This window comes from Physella acuta, unplaced genomic scaffold, assembly GCF_028476545.2.
Source record: "Physella acuta isolate Inbredline_101_S28 unplaced genomic scaffold, ASM2847654v3 ptg001462l, whole genome shotgun sequence".
NCBI lineage: Eukaryota > Metazoa > Mollusca > Gastropoda > Physidae > Physella > Physella acuta.
This window is the reverse complement of record NW_026732977.1, coordinates 69,232-89,444: the sequence shown is the minus strand read 5'-3', so window position 1 is coordinate 89,444 and position 20,213 is coordinate 69,232. Positions and strand designations below refer to the sequence as shown.

At 39.9% G+C, this 20,213-nt stretch overlaps 2 protein-coding genes across 2 annotated transcripts; one reads left to right on the top strand and one right to left on the bottom strand.

Annotated features, from left to right (window-relative positions):
* The first annotated feature begins 4,535 nt into the window (after positions 1-4,535).
* LOC131928086 (cytochrome P450 2U1) lies at positions 4,536-14,056 on the top strand. Its single transcript, XM_059283998.1, has 8 exons — positions 4,536-4,811; positions 9,040-9,191; positions 9,751-9,979; positions 10,317-10,439; positions 11,745-11,884; positions 12,546-12,803; positions 13,212-13,391; positions 13,619-14,056. The coding sequence occupies exons 1-8, from the start codon at positions 4,624-4,626 to the stop codon at positions 13,807-13,809; spliced, it is 1,461 nt and encodes a 486-aa protein (XP_059139981.1). The 5' UTR covers positions 4,536-4,623; the 3' UTR covers positions 13,810-14,056.
* Positions 14,057-17,124: 3,068 nt separating this feature from the next.
* LOC131928091 (superoxide dismutase [Mn], mitochondrial-like) lies at positions 17,125-20,050 on the bottom strand. Its single transcript, XM_059284007.1, has 4 exons — positions 19,922-20,050; positions 19,190-19,371; positions 18,414-18,710; positions 17,125-17,950 (listed from the first exon to the last, which is right to left on the bottom strand). The coding sequence occupies exons 1-4, from the start codon at positions 19,951-19,953 to the stop codon at positions 17,802-17,804; spliced, it is 660 nt and encodes a 219-aa protein (XP_059139990.1). The 5' UTR covers positions 19,954-20,050; the 3' UTR covers positions 17,125-17,801.
* Between the last annotated feature and the right edge of the window lie 163 nt (positions 20,051-20,213).

Sequence of the window (20,213 nt, the reverse complement as noted above, 5' to 3'; positions counted from 1 at the left end):
CCCCTCCCCTACACACACAAACACACAAACACACAAACACACACATCATCACATGTCGCAATAATCATGATTAAGCTCACCATAGTTATTGTGTAACTCTTTAGTAATACTATTGAAGTGGTGGGGGGGGGAGGGAGGAACTAGGTGTGTCGCGTGTGCTTCTATAGGTCATACACCCCATATGTCATACACCACATATGATATACACCCCATATGTCATACACGTATGGGAGTAGAGTAAACCTGAGAAATGGATGGACACAATGTATGATTGTAAGTAACTTTGTTATGCAAGAATACAAGATTTTATATGGCCTCATCAGACACCAGATGGCCATCATCCGATGGCCTCATCAGAGTCGCAGTGACAGACAGACAAACTGACAGAAGTACAGACGGATGGACGGACAGATGGACGGACAGACGGACGGACATCGATAAATACAGAATGACGGACGGACCGACGGGTGGGTGGACGAACGGACAGACAAACGAACAAACGGACGGATCGGCGGACGGACTGACAGACACTGTGACCTAATGTAAGAGCTTATTACAAAATTTCAAAATATTACCGCCCAATCATAATGATAGATACATATATTAACCGAATATTTAACGTCATCGTTTCGTACCATTAACTTCACCCCCCCCCCCCCCACCCCATGCTATTATCACGAATGCCCTTTGTTAAGGACATACTCAGCCCACCAGCTGTGCTTATATCACGCAGGCCTTTTGTTAAGGACATACCCAACACACCTTTAATGGCCTGAATCAGTTGCTCTCTTTGAATCTAACGGTTGACTAGCTGATACACGGAGATGGGAAATAGATATTGTTTTTTTTTAATAGTACAGATAGTAGGAAATAGAAAGTTTTCAAGCAACACACGTATGCAGGAAGAATTTTGAAAGATTTCACACACCACAGCCGTGCACATGATGTCGCAACATGTGGCAAATTAGAACAAAAGGATTTGGTATGGATCTAGATCTAGCGAGTTAGAACAAAAGGATTTGATATGGATCTAGATCTAGCGAGTTAGAATAAATTGATGTGATATGGATCTAGATCTAGCGAGTTAGAACAAAATGATGTGATATGGATCTAGATCTAGCGAGTTAGAACAAAATGATGTGATATGGATCTAGATCTAGCGAGTTAGAACAAAATGATGTGATATGGATCTAGATCTAGCGAGTTAGAACAAAAGGATTTGGTATGGATCTAGCGGATTAGAACAAAAGGATTTAGTATGGATCTAGCGGATTAGAACAAAAGGATTTAGTATGGATCTAGCGAGTAAGAACAAAAGGATTTGGTATGGATCTAGCAAGTAAGAACAAAAGGATGTGATATGGATCTAGCGAGTTAGATCAGAAGGATATGGTATGGATCTAGATCTAGCGAGTTAGAACAAAAGGATGTGATATGGATCTAGCGAGTTAGAACAAAAGGATGTGATATGGATCTAGCGAGTTAGATCAGAAGGATGTGGTATGGATCTAGATCTAGCGAGTTAGAACAAAAGGATGTGATATGGATCTAGCGAGTTAGAACAAAAGGATGTGATATGGATCTAGCGAGTTAGATCAGAAGGATGTGGTATGGATCTAGATCTAGCGAGTTAGAACAAAAGGATGTGATATGGAACTAACAACACTACTGGATGTGTGATTTCTGTTTTATTAATGGCTCAGTCGATCTATTTATACGCCATTTAGCGTCATGGGAGGGGGGTATATATTTTTAAACACATATATCGTAGGTATAATTTTTCCTTTAGACCAGTCGCCCCACCCAGAGCATTGGCCACCACTTGGTCAGGATCTTGATCACACGTGTCCTCCTCTCTACCTGTCCCAAGGTGCTGCCCGTCTTCTTGATGTCCTCGTGTATTCCTGGCCGACAATTTGTCCTGTGGGTTCTAGGTAAGGACCTGTCCTGTCGTGCTGGATGCTGAGGTATTTTGTCTGAGGTATTTTGTCTGAGATATTCAGAGACGTTTTGTCAGAGATATTCTGTCCTGAGATATTTTATCTGAGATATTTTGACCTGAGATATTTCTTGTAAGATTTTTTGTCCGGTTTAGTCCTTAAATCTTAAGTCTCTGAGATCTTTTGTCCTTGAGATCATTTGTCCTTTCAAATCTTAATTTACAAAAGTCAATTCGAGACAAAGCATTCACAACACACTAAAAAGATTACACGTTTTGTTGTCTTCATGAAGCTAGCTGTATCTTTCAGAGATTTGTTGGAACAGGAAGTATTCAGCGAGAGATCAAAAACATTGCTGCAAGTATTATAAGAAGTCAAATAAGAAATCGGCAAGCAAAAATTACCCCTCACTCAATTGGAGAAAAGCTCATCAAAGCCGACATGTTCAAGATGGTGATAATAATTTTTGAGATTTCCTGTGTAGATATAAAAGATACCTCTGCTTTCCTTTTAATTGCGGCAACAATTCTTAGATTTGCGGAACAATATCTCAGTGCGTAGGTTATTTAGTGGGAAATGGCTCACACTATACGCTCTTACCAAAATGTGACGTTCAAAATTTCGTTCTATTTGTGTTTACATAACTCTGTGAGAGTGGGTGTTGAACTCTTCTTCGAGTAAAAATAATTAAATGTTGAGAAATTTATGGGATAGGCTAATTTTGAAAATAGTTAATAACGTGCTACTTCAACCATCGCGTTAATTAATAAAAGTAGTTTTTAGATAAAAAAGTGTTCTAAAAACTATAGTGATTGTGCTTTAATTTCCTAATTAAAATATCTTGTATGACTTTACGGGGTAACTGGGTCACTTGACTTTTATAAAAGAAGTCGACACCCGAAAAGCTTGGGAATACGTGCGCAATACATACCCCCTTTCTCCATATAACACAGTATATCAAATGATAATCCAACTCCTACCCCCACCCCTCTCGTGGTATAAATCATGTAGACATACACAATCGATTGGGGTCGTCGCGCCCACTGACTCGCTCAGACGTCATAACCTAATATCTATTTTTGTACTAGGTCATGAATAATATTTCGTTCATTTAAAAACATTTGCTTTGATGATATAGCTGCTAAAATATACTTTTTAAAAAAAATGAAGCTTTAACAGATGCTATCTATCACGAGGAACTGGGAGTGTAGATTTGACGTAGGTTTTACACAATTTATTTTAAACTGCTGAAGGGGGGTCAATGGACGGAAAATCTTGAACTACCTGCAGCGAAGCAGCTACAGAGGCAACATGTGTTTATGCCATTATCTAAGGTATGCAGGGGGTGGGGGTGCACCACCATGTAATGCACGCTTACATCATTGCCGCACGTTCACGCTTGTGTGTGCATAGAGTTCTCTCCGAGATGTTGGCATGAATGAAACGTCTTCACGTAGCGAGTTCAGCTAGATCAGGGCAAGCAGGGCGATAGTATCGTTGGTGTGGAGTTTAAAATAGAGGGCGCTCTACATTCGACACCGTTACAATTTGTGGGTATTTTCTTTTGCCATCTTGAAAAAAAAAGTTTTTGTTAGGTAATATAGAGAGCATTTAAACTTATATAAAATATGAAGTGTTCATTTTATACATAAAGTATTTAAATTTTTGAATGTTCAAGAGTTAACGTGTAGTGTTTTTGGAATGTTCAATAGTTTATGCAAAGTGTTTTTTTTTTGGGGGGGGGGTGTTCAAAGTTTTATTTTATGAGAATCTTTTTAGAGTGTTCAAAAGTTAACGTGAAGTGGTTTTTTTTGGAATATTCAAAAGATTACGCGAAGTATTTTTGGAATGTTCAAACTATTATGCGAAGTAGTTTTTTTTTTTTGGGATGTTCAAAGTTTACGTGTAGGTTTTTTGGAATGTTCAAAAGATTATGTGATTGTTTTTTCAGAATATTCAAAGTTTTATATGAAGTGTTTTTAGAATGTTCAAACTTTTATGTGAAGTTTTTTTTAATGTTCAAAAATGTATGTAAAATTTCTTCGGAATATAATTTAACGATTGCTCGTCAAACAATTTGATTTGTTTCTTTGTAGTGGCTACATTTTAATTTTCTCTATTTTAGTTTACGCATCAGTGTAAAAATGCTGTTTTAACCATAATTTTTTTTTTCTCACACGCTTTCAACCCTTTCCACAAAAATCCAAAACATAACACCCAGAAAATGTTCCGTGTTTGTTTATTTTGATATGTTTTGTTTTGGTTTACTATCCTGGGTTTTTAAAAATCTGTTATGCAGTGGATTTGTTTTTCTAATTGTTCAGAAGAAGCAAGCTACAGCAGGAATAAGCTCAGTTTTGTTCAGTTATCACACCTCATCCCCGTCCATAGGGCTAGGGGTTATTTGGTCCAATCCTCGTTTAGTGTAGTTGGTGAATGCTTGACTGGTTGTTGCAAATCCTTCAATTTTAAGTCAAACCGCTCGAGTAAATTAACAGCTTATAAATTTGGAATCACCGCTTATTATTTTGATACATCTGCTCTAGATAAAAGTATACCAACATCCATGTTTCGTTTGACAGTGTCGCCTAGTGATTGAAGTGCCCACACATCTGGATATAACCACCTTGTCGTCTTGTGATAAAACCAGCCACACATCTAGATTTGACCAGCTGACCTCAAAATGTTCTGGCTAACTGACGCCCCATTGAGCTGGCTCCTGCTAGCGCTGGGCACCGTTTTGTTCCTGTACCTCAACAAACCGATGGCCCGTGGGTTGCCGCCCTCCCCAGGGCTGTGGCTCCCTGTGGTCGGGCACCTGTACTTGATGGAGAAAAACCCAAGGCAGCAGTATTTGAGCTGGCATAAAAGGTTGGTCAGAGTTACACGATTTCTTGATTTCGCTTATTTTCCGTACATTGATACTAGACGCAAGTAGGGTTTCTTTTAGACATTCTTCTTCGGGGAGGGGGGGGGACTTGAAACTTCCGGAGGATAGACGGACAATGGTAAAAATATATATATTTTCTATATAAATTATAGTTTTTCAATTTCGGTCGAGGGGGGTGGGGGGTGGGAGGGTAAGGGAAACGATGTACGTGTTTGGGGCGGGGCGGGCGGGGGGGGGGCAGGTAGGTGCTCCAACGGACAGAGTTTCTTTTAGGCAACTCTTTGGGAGCTGGAAATTGCAATTCGAGCACGCCTACCACTCCCACCCCGCCAAATAAAAAAAATATCATTTATAAAGAAAATGTATACTTTAACCAGGGTCTCCCCCCCCCCCCTTCCCACATCTGGAGAGAAAAAAAGTCTGATACCGTGCACTAGAGAGATGCATGAAAGAAACACCGTGCGCCCGATTAAGCGTCCACTGAAGCGGCCTACAACCCGTTGATCTAATTTCTCCAGATAATCATAAAACTTTACCCTATCCCATCCCAACTACATTCTGGCAGCTCTAACCTTAACACTATTCTGTTTTAGCCACACGCTCCCACATAGCCTCATGATCTAGCCACACGCTCTCACATAGCCTCAGGGTCTAGCCACACGCTCCCACATAGACTCAGGGTCTAGCCACACGCTCCCACATAGCCTCATGATCTAGCCACACGCTCCCACATAGCCTCAGGGTCTAGCCACACGCTCTCACATCTCAGGGTCTAGCCACACGCCCCCACATAGCCTCAGGGTCTAACCACACGCTCCCACATAGCCTCAGGGTCTAGCCACACGCTCTCACATCTCAGGGTCTAGCCACACGCCCCCACATAGCCACAGGGTCTAGCCACACGCTCCCACATAGCCTCATGATCTAGCCACACGCTCCCACATAGCCTCAGGGTCTAGCCACACGCTCTCACATCTCAGGATCTAGCCACACGCTCCCACATAGCCTCAGGGTCTAGCCACACGCTCCCACATAGCCTCATGATCTAGCCACACGCTCCCACATAGCCTCAGGGTCTAGCCACACGCTTCCACATAGCCTCAGGGTCTAGCCACACGCTCCCACATATCATCAGGGTCTAGCCACACGCTCCCACATAGCCTCAGGGTCTAGCCACACGCTTCCACATAGCCTCAGGGTCTAGCCACATGCTCCCACATAGCCTCAGGGTCTAGCCACACGCTCCCACATAGCCTCAGGGTCTAACCACACGCTCCCACATAGCCTCAGGGTCTAGCCACACGCTCCCACATAGCCTCAGGGTCTAGCCACACGCTCCCACATAGCCTCAGGGTCTAGCCACACGCTTCCACATAGCCTCAGGGTCTAGCCACACGCTCCCACATAGCCTCAGGGTCTAGCCACACGCTCTCACATCTCAGGGTCTAGCCACACGCTCCCACATAGCCTCAGGGTCTAACCACACGCTCCCACATAGCCTCAGGGTCTAGCCACACGCTCCCACATAGCCTCAGGGTCTAGCCACACGCTCTCACATCTCAGGGTCTAACCACACGCTCTCACAAAGCCTCAGGGTCTAGCCACACGCTCCCACATAGCCTCAGGGTCAGGGTCTAGCCACACGCTCCCACATAGCCTCAGGGTCTAGCCACACGCTCTCACATCTCAGGGTCTAGCCACACGCTCCCACATAGCCTCAGGGTCAGGGTCTAGCCACACGCTCCCACATAGCCTCAGGGTCTAGCCACACGCTCCCACATAGCCTCAGGGTCTAGCCACACGCTCCCACATAGCCTCAGGGTCTAGCCACACGCTCCCACATAGCCTCAGGGTCTAGCCACACGCTCCCACATAGCCTCAGGGTCTAGCCACACGCTCCCACATAGCCTCAGGGTCTAGCCACACGCTCCCACATAGCCTCAGGGTCTAGCCACACGCTCCCACATAGCCTCAGGGTCTAGCCACACGCTTCCACATAGCCTCAGGGTCTAGCCACACGCTCCCACATAGACTCAGGGTCAGGGTCTAGCCACACGCTCCCACATAGCCTCAGGGTCTAGCCACACGCTCTCACATCTCAGGGTCTAGCCACACGCTCTCACATCTCAGGGTCTGGCCACACGCTCCCAAATAGCCCCAGGCAGAGCCGGCGTTAGGAATACGCGGGGCCTAGGGCCAACCATCCGCGCGGGGCCTTTCCATTATATATGTATATATATATATATATATATATATATATATATATATATATATATATATATATATATATATATATATATATATATATATATATATATATATATATATATGTATAAAGACCTATATAATGTGATGTACACATAATAACACAAATGTTTTGGAGTTTATAAGCTAATGTCAAACTTTCCACTATAATAACAGATTTTTATCTCTCCCATGTATTAACCCAATGTTCGTAGTTGTTTTTTTTCCTTTGCTAAGATATTAAATCACTTTTAACAGTTATGTAATTCATACCAAATCACTTAAGAAAATTTAATCACGTGCCGAATAATTAGGAAAATAAAGTTTACAATACAGCGAACTCGGCCTGATGTATCAAAACAGTATAGACTTCAAAATTTGTTTAGAATTCATACAATATTTTAAAACCAAAATCATTATTGTCTTAATTATTGAACGGGTGAATCCTTAAGGTGACACAACATAACAACAGTTTTAACTTTCTTCCAAAAAATAATAATAAATCACTCTGTTTAATGCCGCCTGATATAGATCCTAAGCCCCCCCCCCTCCTCGTCGCCCTCCTCCCACCCCTCTGCACGCAACTGAATGTTAATTTTGTTATACCAAGACAAGTAGGCCTACACATAGAGTACCCCCCCCCCCGAAAACGAAATGAAATTTATATAATTTATAGAGAAAATATATACTTTTAACAGTGTCCGCCCCCCCCCCCCCCGAAGAAAGTCTACCGCACCCCCCCCCCCCCCCGAAAATTTCAAGTGCCCCTCCCCCCCGGAGAAAAAAGTCTGGAAGAAACACTGTACATATACGACATTATACGACATCTACAACAAGAAAGTCAGGACTAGAGTTCATCAGGTCACTAACTGTCTACTATAGACATCCCGTCTGCTCACTAAAAGGACGTCTTCATCGGTCCGCATACAATAGGGTATCTCTTTACGTCGTGGGCTAATTCTCGACCGCCATCTCCAGTCAGCTCAGGTCAAATGCCAGGCGACCGTACCCTACACAAAGGGTAGGTGTGACACTATTTTTGTATCGAATTACGGCCTGTCCCAGTTCAGGTGGGACTCACCAACATCAACCGTGGCCTCAGTTATAACAATCAACAACGTCGGCATTCCACCATTTAGTTTTTCCCAATTGAATTCAGCAACAATTTTTTTTAAGTTTACAAACTAATTCAGATAACAATGACATTGCTGAAGCGCGGGGCCCCTTCAAACGCGGGGCCTATGGCGACCGCCCCGTTCGCCACCCCCTAACGCCGGCTCTGGCCCCAGGATCTAGCCACACGCTCCCACATAGCCTCAGTCAGTTCTAGCTTGTCGTGTATCCACTACTCTAACCTGAGTCTCGCCCTAGACCTAAAACGCTAATGTAGCCCTGTTATAGTTTTATTGACGATACTATTGGCTTTCCTATTGGTATAGTCGCAGCATCAAAAGAGGCATAACATTTTATTTTTAAAGATAAGTATTTTACACGTGCTGCCTCCTCGACACGAATACCTTGACAGGGCGATAACCTGAGACTCTACACGAATACGTAGCGCTCGACACGATTACCTAAAACTCGACACGATTACTTGATGCTCGACACGATTACCGTAAACTCGACACGATTACGTAACACTCGACACGATTACCTACTTTCCGACACCGTTGCATTGTGGCCTACTTAAAACGAGGTCAAATTGTGCTTCGTTTTGTTTTTTTAGAAGAACTGTTGATTCTAAGAATAACATTTACTCCCCTAAATTCGGCTTAAATTATCCAGGCTTGTTTATTTTAGGGGAGAGGGGGTAATTTTTCAGGCGTGATCCTGTAATCTTTATATACAAACGGGTAAAATAATATGAGTCGTTTTGCAGGGTAAATGCAGGAAAACAAATTGAGAGAATTTTTTTCTGGCAAAACGTAAAAATAATTCAAGTCTTAAAGAGTTCATTTTTTTCAGGCTAGGCCCTGTAGTCTCTATATACCTCGGCAACAGACTTGCCATCATGCTGTTTGGTTATGATACCATTCAAGAAGCTTTTGTCAAGCAGAAGAACATTTTCTCAGAGAGACCAGATACTTACGTCACTAGGCAGCTCAGCAGAGATAAGGGTAACTATCATAGCCTTTTGTAACTCTTCTTAAAAAGAGGTTTCTTTTTTTTTAAATGCTTTTTAAATGTTCAGTTGAGTTAATCTTTCAGATATTTTAATAAAATTATTACATAGATACAGATATTCATGTAATAACTACCATACATATTATGACTGCTACACCACAAGTCTCGAGTTCGGATCCCCGGCTCGAGTCTGTAGAAGGCCTCAAAGTCAGAGGCGTAGCGAGGGAGGGGGGGGGGACGGGGGGACATATGTCCCCGGGCGCCGACCTTAGGGGCGCCAAAATGGGTTGGAAAAACAAATTGAAAGTTTGAAGGGGGTGCAAAAATCGAAAGTTTGAGCGGGGGGGGGGGGTGCAAATCGAATGTCTGAGGGGGGGGGGTGCAAACCTGATTCACGTTGGGGAAATAAAGGGATCTGTGCATAATGCTGACCACACCATGCCAAGGCCAAGAAACAAACTTTTTTTCCTCTGCCCTATGGATCGTTAAGTCTGAAAAGTGTGTTCTAGGCTAACAGTAACAGTAACTCTCACCAAACATTTTGAATGACAGGGTTCGTAGCCTGTGGTCATCAGTGGAAGGTCCAGAAGAAAGCTTCTCTCGAGATCCTTCGCCGTCTGGGCGCACAGAGCGGTGGATTAGAAGAGATAATCCAGGTCGGGATATCTCACTTTATCGATGAGGTCACACAGCTGAAAGGTCAAGCGTTCGACCCCCGGCCACTTTTGATGACCAGCGTGTCAAATGTGGTGACAGCCATAGCCTTTGGTCGGGAGTTCAGGTGAGTTCGACCTTGAACTTGTTCCTTGTGTTGTTTACGTCAGCGAGCATTGAACTAACCACCACATGGACAGAGTAAACGTGAGTGGGGACCTCTTACTGTCGTTATTCGGAGACCCAGTTGTTCAAATTGGAGGGTTTAGATCGCGTGGGGGGGGGGGGGGTGAAGTCAGACTTTAATACCTCTTGTGAGCTCATTTACCCCCTAACTGACCACTGCACAATGTGAAGCCACTAAATAATTCACTGCTCACTCCAAACAGCTGTTCCCTGTGCACATATAAATGACCACTGCCCACAAAGTGGTCAGTTACTCATGTTCAGATCCCTTCCCTCAGACACGACGACGCCGAAACAGCCGAGTGTGCACGAGTGCTGGGCGAGGAGATCGTCCACCATGATGGGATGGCTGCTCTAAACTTCCTTCCTTGTCTGCGTTATTTACCCTGGGATTTGTTTGGGTAGGTAACTACGGCAACAGCCGTCATCACAACTTATCTTAGAAAAACTGTTTGGTCATCATAACCCTAACTTTGCCTAAAATGTGAAGTGAAGTCCCTTTTCGATCTTGACGGTACATGGGGAATGTAAAGTACGGTAAAGGTCAATTATTTCTGTGGCCTCGTCTCATAAGGACAGGATGATGCAGCCTTTTGGTATCTTCCAGCCTCTGAACTCGGTATCGGAAGACGCTATTACACTTCTTCTTCGTTCTTAATTATTAGTGTTGAAGGGGATCGAGATGTATCTGCCAGTGGGGTTGAACGTGATACTGTTCGAATTTATCAACCATGAGCTTTTTGCCGACTCAACCACGCTTCCAACACAATTAAGCGTTACGTGTCAACTGGTTATGCGCCATTGAGGCCATCGACTCCGATTTCAGCCGGCTTTTCTTTTTGGATTTGCTTCCATAGCCTTTGTCCAACCAAGAACAAACTACAAGGCAGCAGTTGTTTAATTTTGGAGTTGTCTCTCCTAGAAGAGTGGCTGTCCCCAGCTAACGAGCCTCATCTGCCCGAGGGTTCGAACTCGAGACTTTTCGGTTTAGCAACCATGAGCATTACCGACTCAACCACGCCGACCCCTGACGCTGTTACACAACTCACACATTTTGACGATTTAACACATCACCCATACTGCACTATATAACAGTATAGTTAGCTCTATACCCAGTCGCATATGATTCACGTAACGTGAGTTAGATACCACCCAGCTCTGATGGGTACCTGACTTACGTAGTGTAATTTATAGAGGCGGCTGGTCATAGTGCTGACCACACTATCCCTTCTTTTTTTTTCTCCCTTAAAACAAGATATTTATTAATCAGCACACCAAAGTTGTACTAGACTGTGCCTTTAATTTTTTATTTTTATATTACAAGTTCAAAACTATCACACTAGTGTTACTCTCATATTGTTTCCTCATTCAGAAGATAAACATCCAAGTCACTATTTTAAACTAAATGAAAATTATAAACTTAGAAATGAATGTCAAAGTTTACGGCTCCGGGTTTATTGTAACCAATCAAACTTCCTTTTTTTCCAATACATTCACCAGCGAAAAACCAAAAAGCAATTTCTGGACCACACTATCCCTTCATTTATTTTTTTTTTTTTTTTTTTTTTTGTGGAAAAGATATTAATCAATCTTATGAACTCTTCATCAACTGCCCAGTAAATCGCTATGCCTAAAAAGGAACTTGACTAAGTCGACGGTATTGTGTACTTAGTTTTCCAGACAATCCATTTTAAAATCTCAAATAGTTTGCAGAAGGTGAAACGTTTATCGGAGCGGTTGGAGGAGAACTTGGTTAGGAAACAGATCCAGCTGTGTGATGACAACCACAGTTTCGTTTCGGAATACAAGAAAAAAATGGATCCAAACAAAAATACTGAAATTTGTGGTGAGTTGCATCCCTTTATTTTGTCTAAGTTTTTATCTAACTTGATTCCTTGTCCGTCGTGTCCGTTGTTTTTTTCAGAAATGTATCGGGGAAGTTGGAGGGGGGAGGGGGGGGATGCAGAGGCGTAGCAAGGGGGGCATATGTCCCCGGGCGCCGACCTTAGGGGAGCCAAAATGGGTTGAAAAAATAAATTGAAAGGTTGAGGGGGGTGCAAATCGAAAGTTTGAGGGGGGGAGGTGGGGGTGCAAATCAAAAGTTTGTCCCCGGTGGGCCGAGAAGGGTCGCTACGCCTCGGGGGGGGGGGGGGGGGGTTTGGACTTAAAATTTAAAAGGGGCATATGAAAAAATATGACTAAATATTCCAAAGGGGGGGGGGGGGACTGGTAGGCGGATGCCCTCCCGAAGATATGCCTAAAAGAAACTCTGGTCATGTCTGTGTTTTTGTCTGGTTCTAATTTTAAAAATATTTAATAAATTGTAATTACATTATCGTTTAACTCAACTTCCCTCTTTGTGGACGATCTTGCCCTCAATCATCTCATCAACCTTTACCGACACCGCAACAAGAACTGGTAGATTTACGCTAAAGCCCATACCATATGCCAATACAATGTTATGTTTTAACCCTGTCACCACTTTATGTCGCTTTATGCTACATCAGAAGAAAACCTGGTGGGTGTGGTCAACAACCTGTTTGCCGCGGGGACGGAGACAGTGACGACGACGCTGTGCTGGAGCCTGCTGTACCTGCTGCACAACCCTGCCTGTCTGGAGCGGTGCTGTGAGGAGGTCAGAGGTCACCTGGGGTTACAGCGTAGGGTCGAGTTTAAAGACCGGAAAACGCTGTTGTTCACCGCGGCGACCGTCATGGAGGTCCAGCGTATAGCTTGTATCTCACCGCTCAGTATCTTCCACACAGGTAGTTGTTGATACGGTGTTTTTTAATTGTTTGAGAATATTCATCAGCATTGCATAGGCCCTGCCTAACACTGATATTTAATATAAAGAAGCTTAAGTTGGAGTAATTGTAATTAGTATTACATTACACATATAAATATGTATGTATATTGATCGAGAGCTGTCTGTTATCTTCTTGTTTAGATATAATGTGCTATTATATAGGGCTGTATGGGTTAGTGATGTGTTAAATCGTCAAAATGTGTGAGTTGTGTAATAGGCATATGATCCCTTTAAAATATATATTATATATATATACACACACACACACACATATATATATATATATATATATGCATATAGGGCCTATATATATATATATATATATATATATATATATATATATATATATATATATATATATATTCAGCATCTTCCGATACCGAGTTCAGAGGCTGGAAGATACCAAAAGGCTGCATCATCCTGCCTAACCTGGACTCCGTCATGCTCTCAGAAGATGTGTGGCAGGATCCACACCAATTCAGGCCAGAGAGATTTTTACAGGAAGGAAAACTCATCAAAAAGGACGAGTTTATTCCATTCAGTATAGGTGATACAAACACATGCTAAAGCAGCGGCTTCGACTTTTTTCTTAGCGTCATTATATATATATATATTTTTTTCTTAGCGTCATTATATATATATATATATATATATATATATATATATATATATATATATATATATATATATATATATATATATATATATATATATATATATATAAAATGACGCTAAGAAAAAAAATATATAATAGAATTTTTTTATTTCTTACAGGTAGCAGAAGTTGCCTCGGAGAAAATATAGCAACGATGGAGCTGTTTCTCTTCATCACAACAATACTCCAAAAGTTTAACATTGTCGCTAAAGATGCTCATCACTTACCTCCCCTAGAAGGGAGATTCGGACTGTCTTGCTCCCCTTTTCCGTACGAGATTATCCTGGAGCCGATTGCCGAACTTTGTTGACCTTTTTTTTTTTATATCATTATCATCTTGTTGTCTGTTAAATTATATTGCTACTTTCTCTTTCTTATTGTTATTCTTAGCCTCGGATGTACGTGGGTAGTCTTTCACTATTAAGATTTTTTTCTTTACGTAATTTCACGAACTTTGTGATAATTTAAAATACATTATGGGCCTTAATATTGTGATACCGGTGGTGTGCATATTATTATATAATATATTTTTGTTGTATTAATTAAAATTAACTCATCTTGTGGTTCACTTCATTTTAAATTATTTTCTGTTCCACGATGTCTCTTGCTATAACCTCCCACCCCCTAAAATAACAAACGCAGGCCTTGGTCCTATCAATAAGCCTGATATATTTTATCCGGAATGCCTTTTGACGATCATCTACACCAAGTTCAATTATTTCCCGATAATTTACCCATATATCAAACTGTGTTTCTTTGCAGGTATCTCAATCCGTCCACCCGCCCCCTAGCGACGAAATTTGTAAAAACTATAATTTAGACCTCTATATTAAAAAAAATAAATACTTTTTCTATTGTCTACCTCCCCTCCCCGGGTGTTTCAAATCCCCCCCCCCCAAAAAAAATTTGAAGAACGCCCCTGGTGTTTTAAGTGTCTCCTCCGGAGGAAAATGTCTGAATGAAACCCTGATCAAAATCAGTAGCCTAGTAGTTCAGAATGAGGCTGACAGGATGCCCAAAGAAATCCACCTAAACATGAGAATTTGTATTGTAGTTTTTTAAAAAACCCGCTAATTTTTGTAGAATTGTGATAATTTTAAGGTTGTATGTGCTACCATACTTTATGAGTTTTTGGCGAATTATGCTAAAGAAAAAAGAATTCGTGAACTTATTTATGTGCAATACTATACTATCTTTGGGGGGGGGGGGGGGGGGGGGGGTGGGAGGTCGTCCAAAAATTACGACACACTCGTAGCAGGGTTAAGGGTCGTCTCTAATTTTGTGACGATGTGTGATGATGGGGGGGGGGGGGGGATGTTCAGATTGTGTGACGTCACATTCTTGCATTTAAAAAAAATGTTAGAAACTGAATTTAGCCGTTATTTCCCGTTTTTTTTAAAAGAAAATAAAAAACTAAATTTGTAAGCGAATAGATATTAATTGATTAATATACTCTTTCATGACCAAGCTCAGTCAATATTTTAGAAAGAAATCTATGTTAAAGAAATAATGAAACTGCAGTTTTGATGGGGGCTGAGGTATGACGTCAGTTTCGGGGTGGGGTGTGGAAATCAGGCTTTTTCTGACGATGCGTGGGTTAAAATCGAACGAAAAAAAAGTGACGTCATTTATGAACTCCCCCCCCCCCATGTGAGTTAATTAATTTAATGTTAGGTGTCGTTTTTGGCAAAGTTAATCACACAAGTCAGTGATGCGTGTCTCCTCTCCAGGTTTAACCTGACCTATACTGGTCATTGTCTAAAGAAAACTTTAGCCATTACCTTACAAATTCAAAGGCAGGCTACCTAATGTTGACTCGTACAAAAATGTTCAGTATTACATATGAGCAGCATTTTTCGTCACATTTTTAAGTAGCTCATTTTTACAAGATCATCTTGCTGAAGGGAAACAACTCAATTAATTAATAATTATTTCTTAGAAAGCAATGCTGGTTTCAATATTTTTGTGAAGATTGGAGGTGTGGGGGGGGGGGGGGGTGTTCAACTACTAAAACGCATAAGGACTAACCCTCGCACTCACTTGAAAAATTATCTAAGAACCATTGTTTTCGTGCCATATAAATGAGGATGTTTTTAATGAGCCGGCTTGATAATTTATTTTAATAAAATTGCAATATCCGGCAAAACTGCAATTTGCCAGTTTCATTATTTTTTTTTACACAGAATATTTTTCCCTTTTTTTTTCTGTTTGTTTTTTCACTATGGATGTTATCGAATGACATTACATCGTCAGATGACACAACACTCTTGATTGAGACGGGAGGGCTAGACTTGACAAAAGAGGTTTAGAAATTCTAACTTACTTTAAAGCTACAATTTTTCAAAGAACGAAAACTACTATCGTAAACATGTTATTGGAGGGGGGGGGGGTTAATTTTTTTTTTACAATTTAGGGTTTACAAAGGGGGAGTTACAAAGCCCAGAAAGGAAGGAGTGATAAATTCAAGTCTAAAGAAATGTTTTCAAAAAATCTAAAATGGGTGAACAAATGAGATCTTTAAAAAAAAAAAAAAAAAAAAAACAACTGCCCAGTTAAAGAAATCAGTTTCATCTTAAGCATTATTTTATTTGTTTTCTTTTACAAGGGCTTTAATTAATTCTAAATTTAACTCACTTTAAACTTGTGAAGTAAAATTCCTCCTTGTTAAACTAGGACCACTATTTTTGTTTCCCAGATTGTATCTTTGTCTTATTTTAATGCTGTTACTAAAACTGATGCATTTTTTTTTCATTTTTACTGACAAGTTCAAGTAGTGCATACTTTAATATTAATTATTATTTGGCTTGGTTACTAACATGCAATATGTATATAATATAATTATATCATAAATGTACTTTTAATAAAAATGTTACATTGAATACATTGTTATGTTATCAGCAACTTTACTCTGAGTGTGAAATGATTTAAAATTCAGTGATTTCAATTCACCTCACAAAACTAACGTGTTTCAGATAAAATCATAACCCATAAATGGGAGTCAATAAAACCACACTAGTAAATAAATCAACTGTAAAGTCCTTGTTTGGCTTACCAATCACAAAGGCTAGAAATACCAAGTGTATTTATGTTCCATCCAATATAATAGGTTACAGAACTGATGGCTTATCATCTGAAAAAGTTCCTTTTCAGACTTGAAGGGCAGATTGAGTTTATATCACCTCTGCAAGTGAAAAATGATTATATAATCAGAACTTCACACACCAGCCCTTTGCCCCTAGATCAGGGTGTTATGCGGGATGTGATGGCTTTGACCATATAGTCCCACCCACTGCCGTAAATTTGTTCTAGAGGAGTTAACTCCCATGATGAAACAGGATTGCAATTAGAGACCTAGAAATTGACTATGATTTTGAGAGTGGTGTACTTTTAATGTACAAACTAACTTATGATCTGTATTTTTTTTCATATTTAAAGTATTACGGTTCAATTATGCTTTAAAGTTTATATGATACTATGAATTTTTTTACAAATTTAAATTAAATTAATGTAGCTTTAAATTGAACTACTTTAAAATTTTATCATTACCAGTATTTTAAATTTCAGAACTTAAGAGTGATTATACAGGCTGATCTCTAGGGAACATAAATTATCAACAAGATAGAAATATTTGTAGGTTCTTTTTATTTAAGGTTACACTTTTAACAGAAGAAAATCCATAACATTACCACAAAAGAAAAATGTTAAGAAGTCCTCCTTCTTGCAATCAAAACTACAAAAAGTAAATTTACAAATACTTTAGCAGTAGTAATTAGTTTTAGTCCTCTACAAAAAGAAAAAGAAATAAAATTACAAGTTTATCCAACAGTTAAACTTTAATAAAGTCATCTGTCAAGCAATAAAAAAATAATGAATAAGATGCAGAGACTTAGTGGTCAGACAACTGACACAGTGTACTAAATCATTCCTAAACAATGACACAATAGTATCACTGCCCTCAAAGAAAAATTCACATAACATCCCTACACCTTTCATCTACTTAAATTGTAAACAAAACACCTTTCTGTTTACTAACTTATTGCATAAACGTTAATATCATAACACCCATCATGTGGAGCACTTTACAATGTAAAATCATGATAATAACTTTACATAACTAGTTTAAATTATAACTAGTAATATAAAGTTATCACCAGCAGGCAGTATTCTTATCCCCACTGAAACAACTTGTTGCATGATGCACAAAGTGAGAACCCCTTATTTGACAAGGACTGTCAAAATTCTTTCAAACTTTTAGTCTACTCTTTTAGAAAAGTGAGCATTCAGAGATATTATCTCAGGACTCTAGTTCATCCTGGCCTTGGCCAATCTATTAGAAACATCGGCCCAGTTGGCCACATTGAAGATTGCATTCACGTAGTCAGCTCGCACATTTTTATACTGCAGGTAATAAGCATGTTCCCACACATCAATGCCAAAAATAGGAATCAAACCTGAAACAAAATTCAAACTATTTCACTAAGACATCATACATTTATTGCTAGAATCTAAGATGTGTTTTTTATTTTTTTCCCCAATACACCTCCTACTTAATTCACCATGAACATTTTGATTAGAGAAAAACTGCAATAAGACTGTTATAATTTAGTTTTAAGATAATACATTTTATATTTTTAGATGCTGGAAAAGTTAGCCAACGTTTTTATTAAAAATAGGCTAATAAAATAAGACTTTCTAACAACAGCTTATCACAGCTTTTCCACAGCCAATACACTTACATGAACTTTAAATAAGCAAATAATCTGATACAATAGCGACCAGTAAACTACTTAATTGTAATGAATACTGCTTTGTAATGATAGGCCAGACACACTGTACCATGGAACAGTGACTTACAAATGAAGGTATTTTAAGTTTTATGTTACACCTAATTTGACTTAAAACGAATATGGATACCTGTTGTCGCAAAAAGGGGATCTTGATTGGCACAGGTAGCAATTCGAAGATGTCCATTTGTTGGACTGTAGCCCAGCCATCCCCAGCCCGAGCCTTGGATACCTACAGAGGCGGCCACAAGTTCTTTCTTCATCCGCTCAAAAGTGGTGAAATCGTCTTTAATCTGCTGCATGAGGTCGCCTGAGGGCTCGCCGCCTCCCTTGGGGCTCAGGTTGGACCAGAAGATTGTGTGGTTGATGTGACCTCCACCGTTGAACCTGAGAGCTGGCTGAAGACTAATGACAGTATTCAGATCTCCTGTTAGGACAAAGACAGCAGATATTCACAAACACACAAATACCAGAAATTATACAAATGTAAAAAATGGAATTTAAAATTTTAATTTTAATGTGTACAATATTTGGTAACATTAATACAGAATGAAATTCCAAATAACGTAAAAAAATATCAATGGGGACACAGCCAGCATATATGAATGATGCTGAGAAAATATATGAAGGGATTTAGATCTATAAGCTGTTGACTAAACTCAAAACAGATCAAAAGTTTACATTGATCCTGGACAACAAAGGCGGTGTTTCTTCTAAACTTTTTTCTCCCGGGGGGGGGGGGGGGGGGCGGCGGCGGCGGCCACTGTCAAAAGTATATATTTTCTTTAGAAATTATATAAATTTCATTTAGTTCGGGGGGAGGCAGAAATTTTTCGGGGGGGGGGAAGGGGGGGTGAAGAGATGCCTGGAAGAAACTCCGAACACAGGTAGACCAATTCAAGTTACCTTTGGCAACAGCTTCATTGAGCTTCTCTTCAGCAACATTCAGGTTGGTAACATAGGCCTGATGATGTTTTTCATAATGGAGTTTCATAATATCAGCTGAGATGTAGGGCTCCAGTGCATTGAAATCATACTTTAAGTCTGGCAGTGAGTGTTTCAGTCGAGTGGCTGATGTCTGTAGGCATCTGCAAAAATCATTATAAAGCTATGTTGTACTTTATATTATTAATATATATTACAGTTAGGCCTAATCTTATAAATATATGATATATATTATTATAAATTATATTGAATAGGCCTACAAAAATTAAAATAGCATATTTTTAGTAATAACACTGACAAAATACCCTGACAAAATAAACAACTATTGGCAAAATATAAAATTGGGAGACACTTGAGACAGGGTAGGGTAGGGATGGTTTTAAGTGAGATTTAAGATGAGTCAAGAAACATTTGAAAACTAGATTCTAAAACTGTTAGTGAATTTAGTGTTACTCACTAGATCTACCACTGTCTGTAGTCTCAGTTCAGTAGCTAGTGTGTAGTTTAGTTATTAGTTAGTTTAGACTTAGAGTTTAGTGTTAGATTTATTTTATTATAAAGTACTTTTATAGAAAGTTATATAAGGTACTAATCTATAGGTACTGAACACATATATAGATTCTTAGCCTACTTAAAAATGATTGTTTTTGGGGGGAAATACAAACAGTATTTATTATTAAATTGAAATGATACCTTTTTAATACGTGTGAAGCTGTTGACAACATTGTTGTTTTTGTCCGTCCTTGAATTCAGAGGTTAAAGTTCATGAACAACGAGTTAGGCCGACAGCCGACAGTACTTTACTTCAACTAGTTACTAAACACCGAAAAGATTATTGCGCATCGCAAAGTACTTAAACATACTTATAACGATACTTGTTTTTTTAAAATAAAAGGATTAATAGGCCTAATACTATTATTATATGTACTAGAATCTATAACATGTATGGGGATGTGCTACGTCGGAGATGGGGGATCTGATAGGC

Coding starts and splice junctions, on each gene's coding strand:
- LOC131928091 (XM_059284007.1), bottom strand. CDS start 19,953: ATGTTGTCAACAGCTTCACACGTATTAAAAAG. Junction 18,711..19,189: donor CAATGAAGCTGTTGCCAAAG/GTAACTTGAATT, acceptor TTGTCCTAACAG/GAGATCTGAATACTGTCATT. Junction 17,951..18,413: donor TCCCCTTTTTGCGACAACAG/GTATCCATATTC, acceptor ATTTTGTTTCAG/GTTTGATTCCTATTTTTGGC.
- LOC131928086 (XM_059283998.1), top strand. CDS start 4,624: ATGTTCTGGCTAACTGACGCCCCATTGAGCTGGCTCCTGCTAGCGCTG. Junction 11,885..12,545: donor CAAAAATACTGAAATTTGTG/GTGAGTTGCATC, acceptor ATGCTACATCAG/AAGAAAACCTGGTGGGTGTG. Junction 13,392..13,618: donor GTTTATTCCATTCAGTATAG/GTGATACAAACA, acceptor TATTTCTTACAG/GTAGCAGAAGTTGCCTCGGA.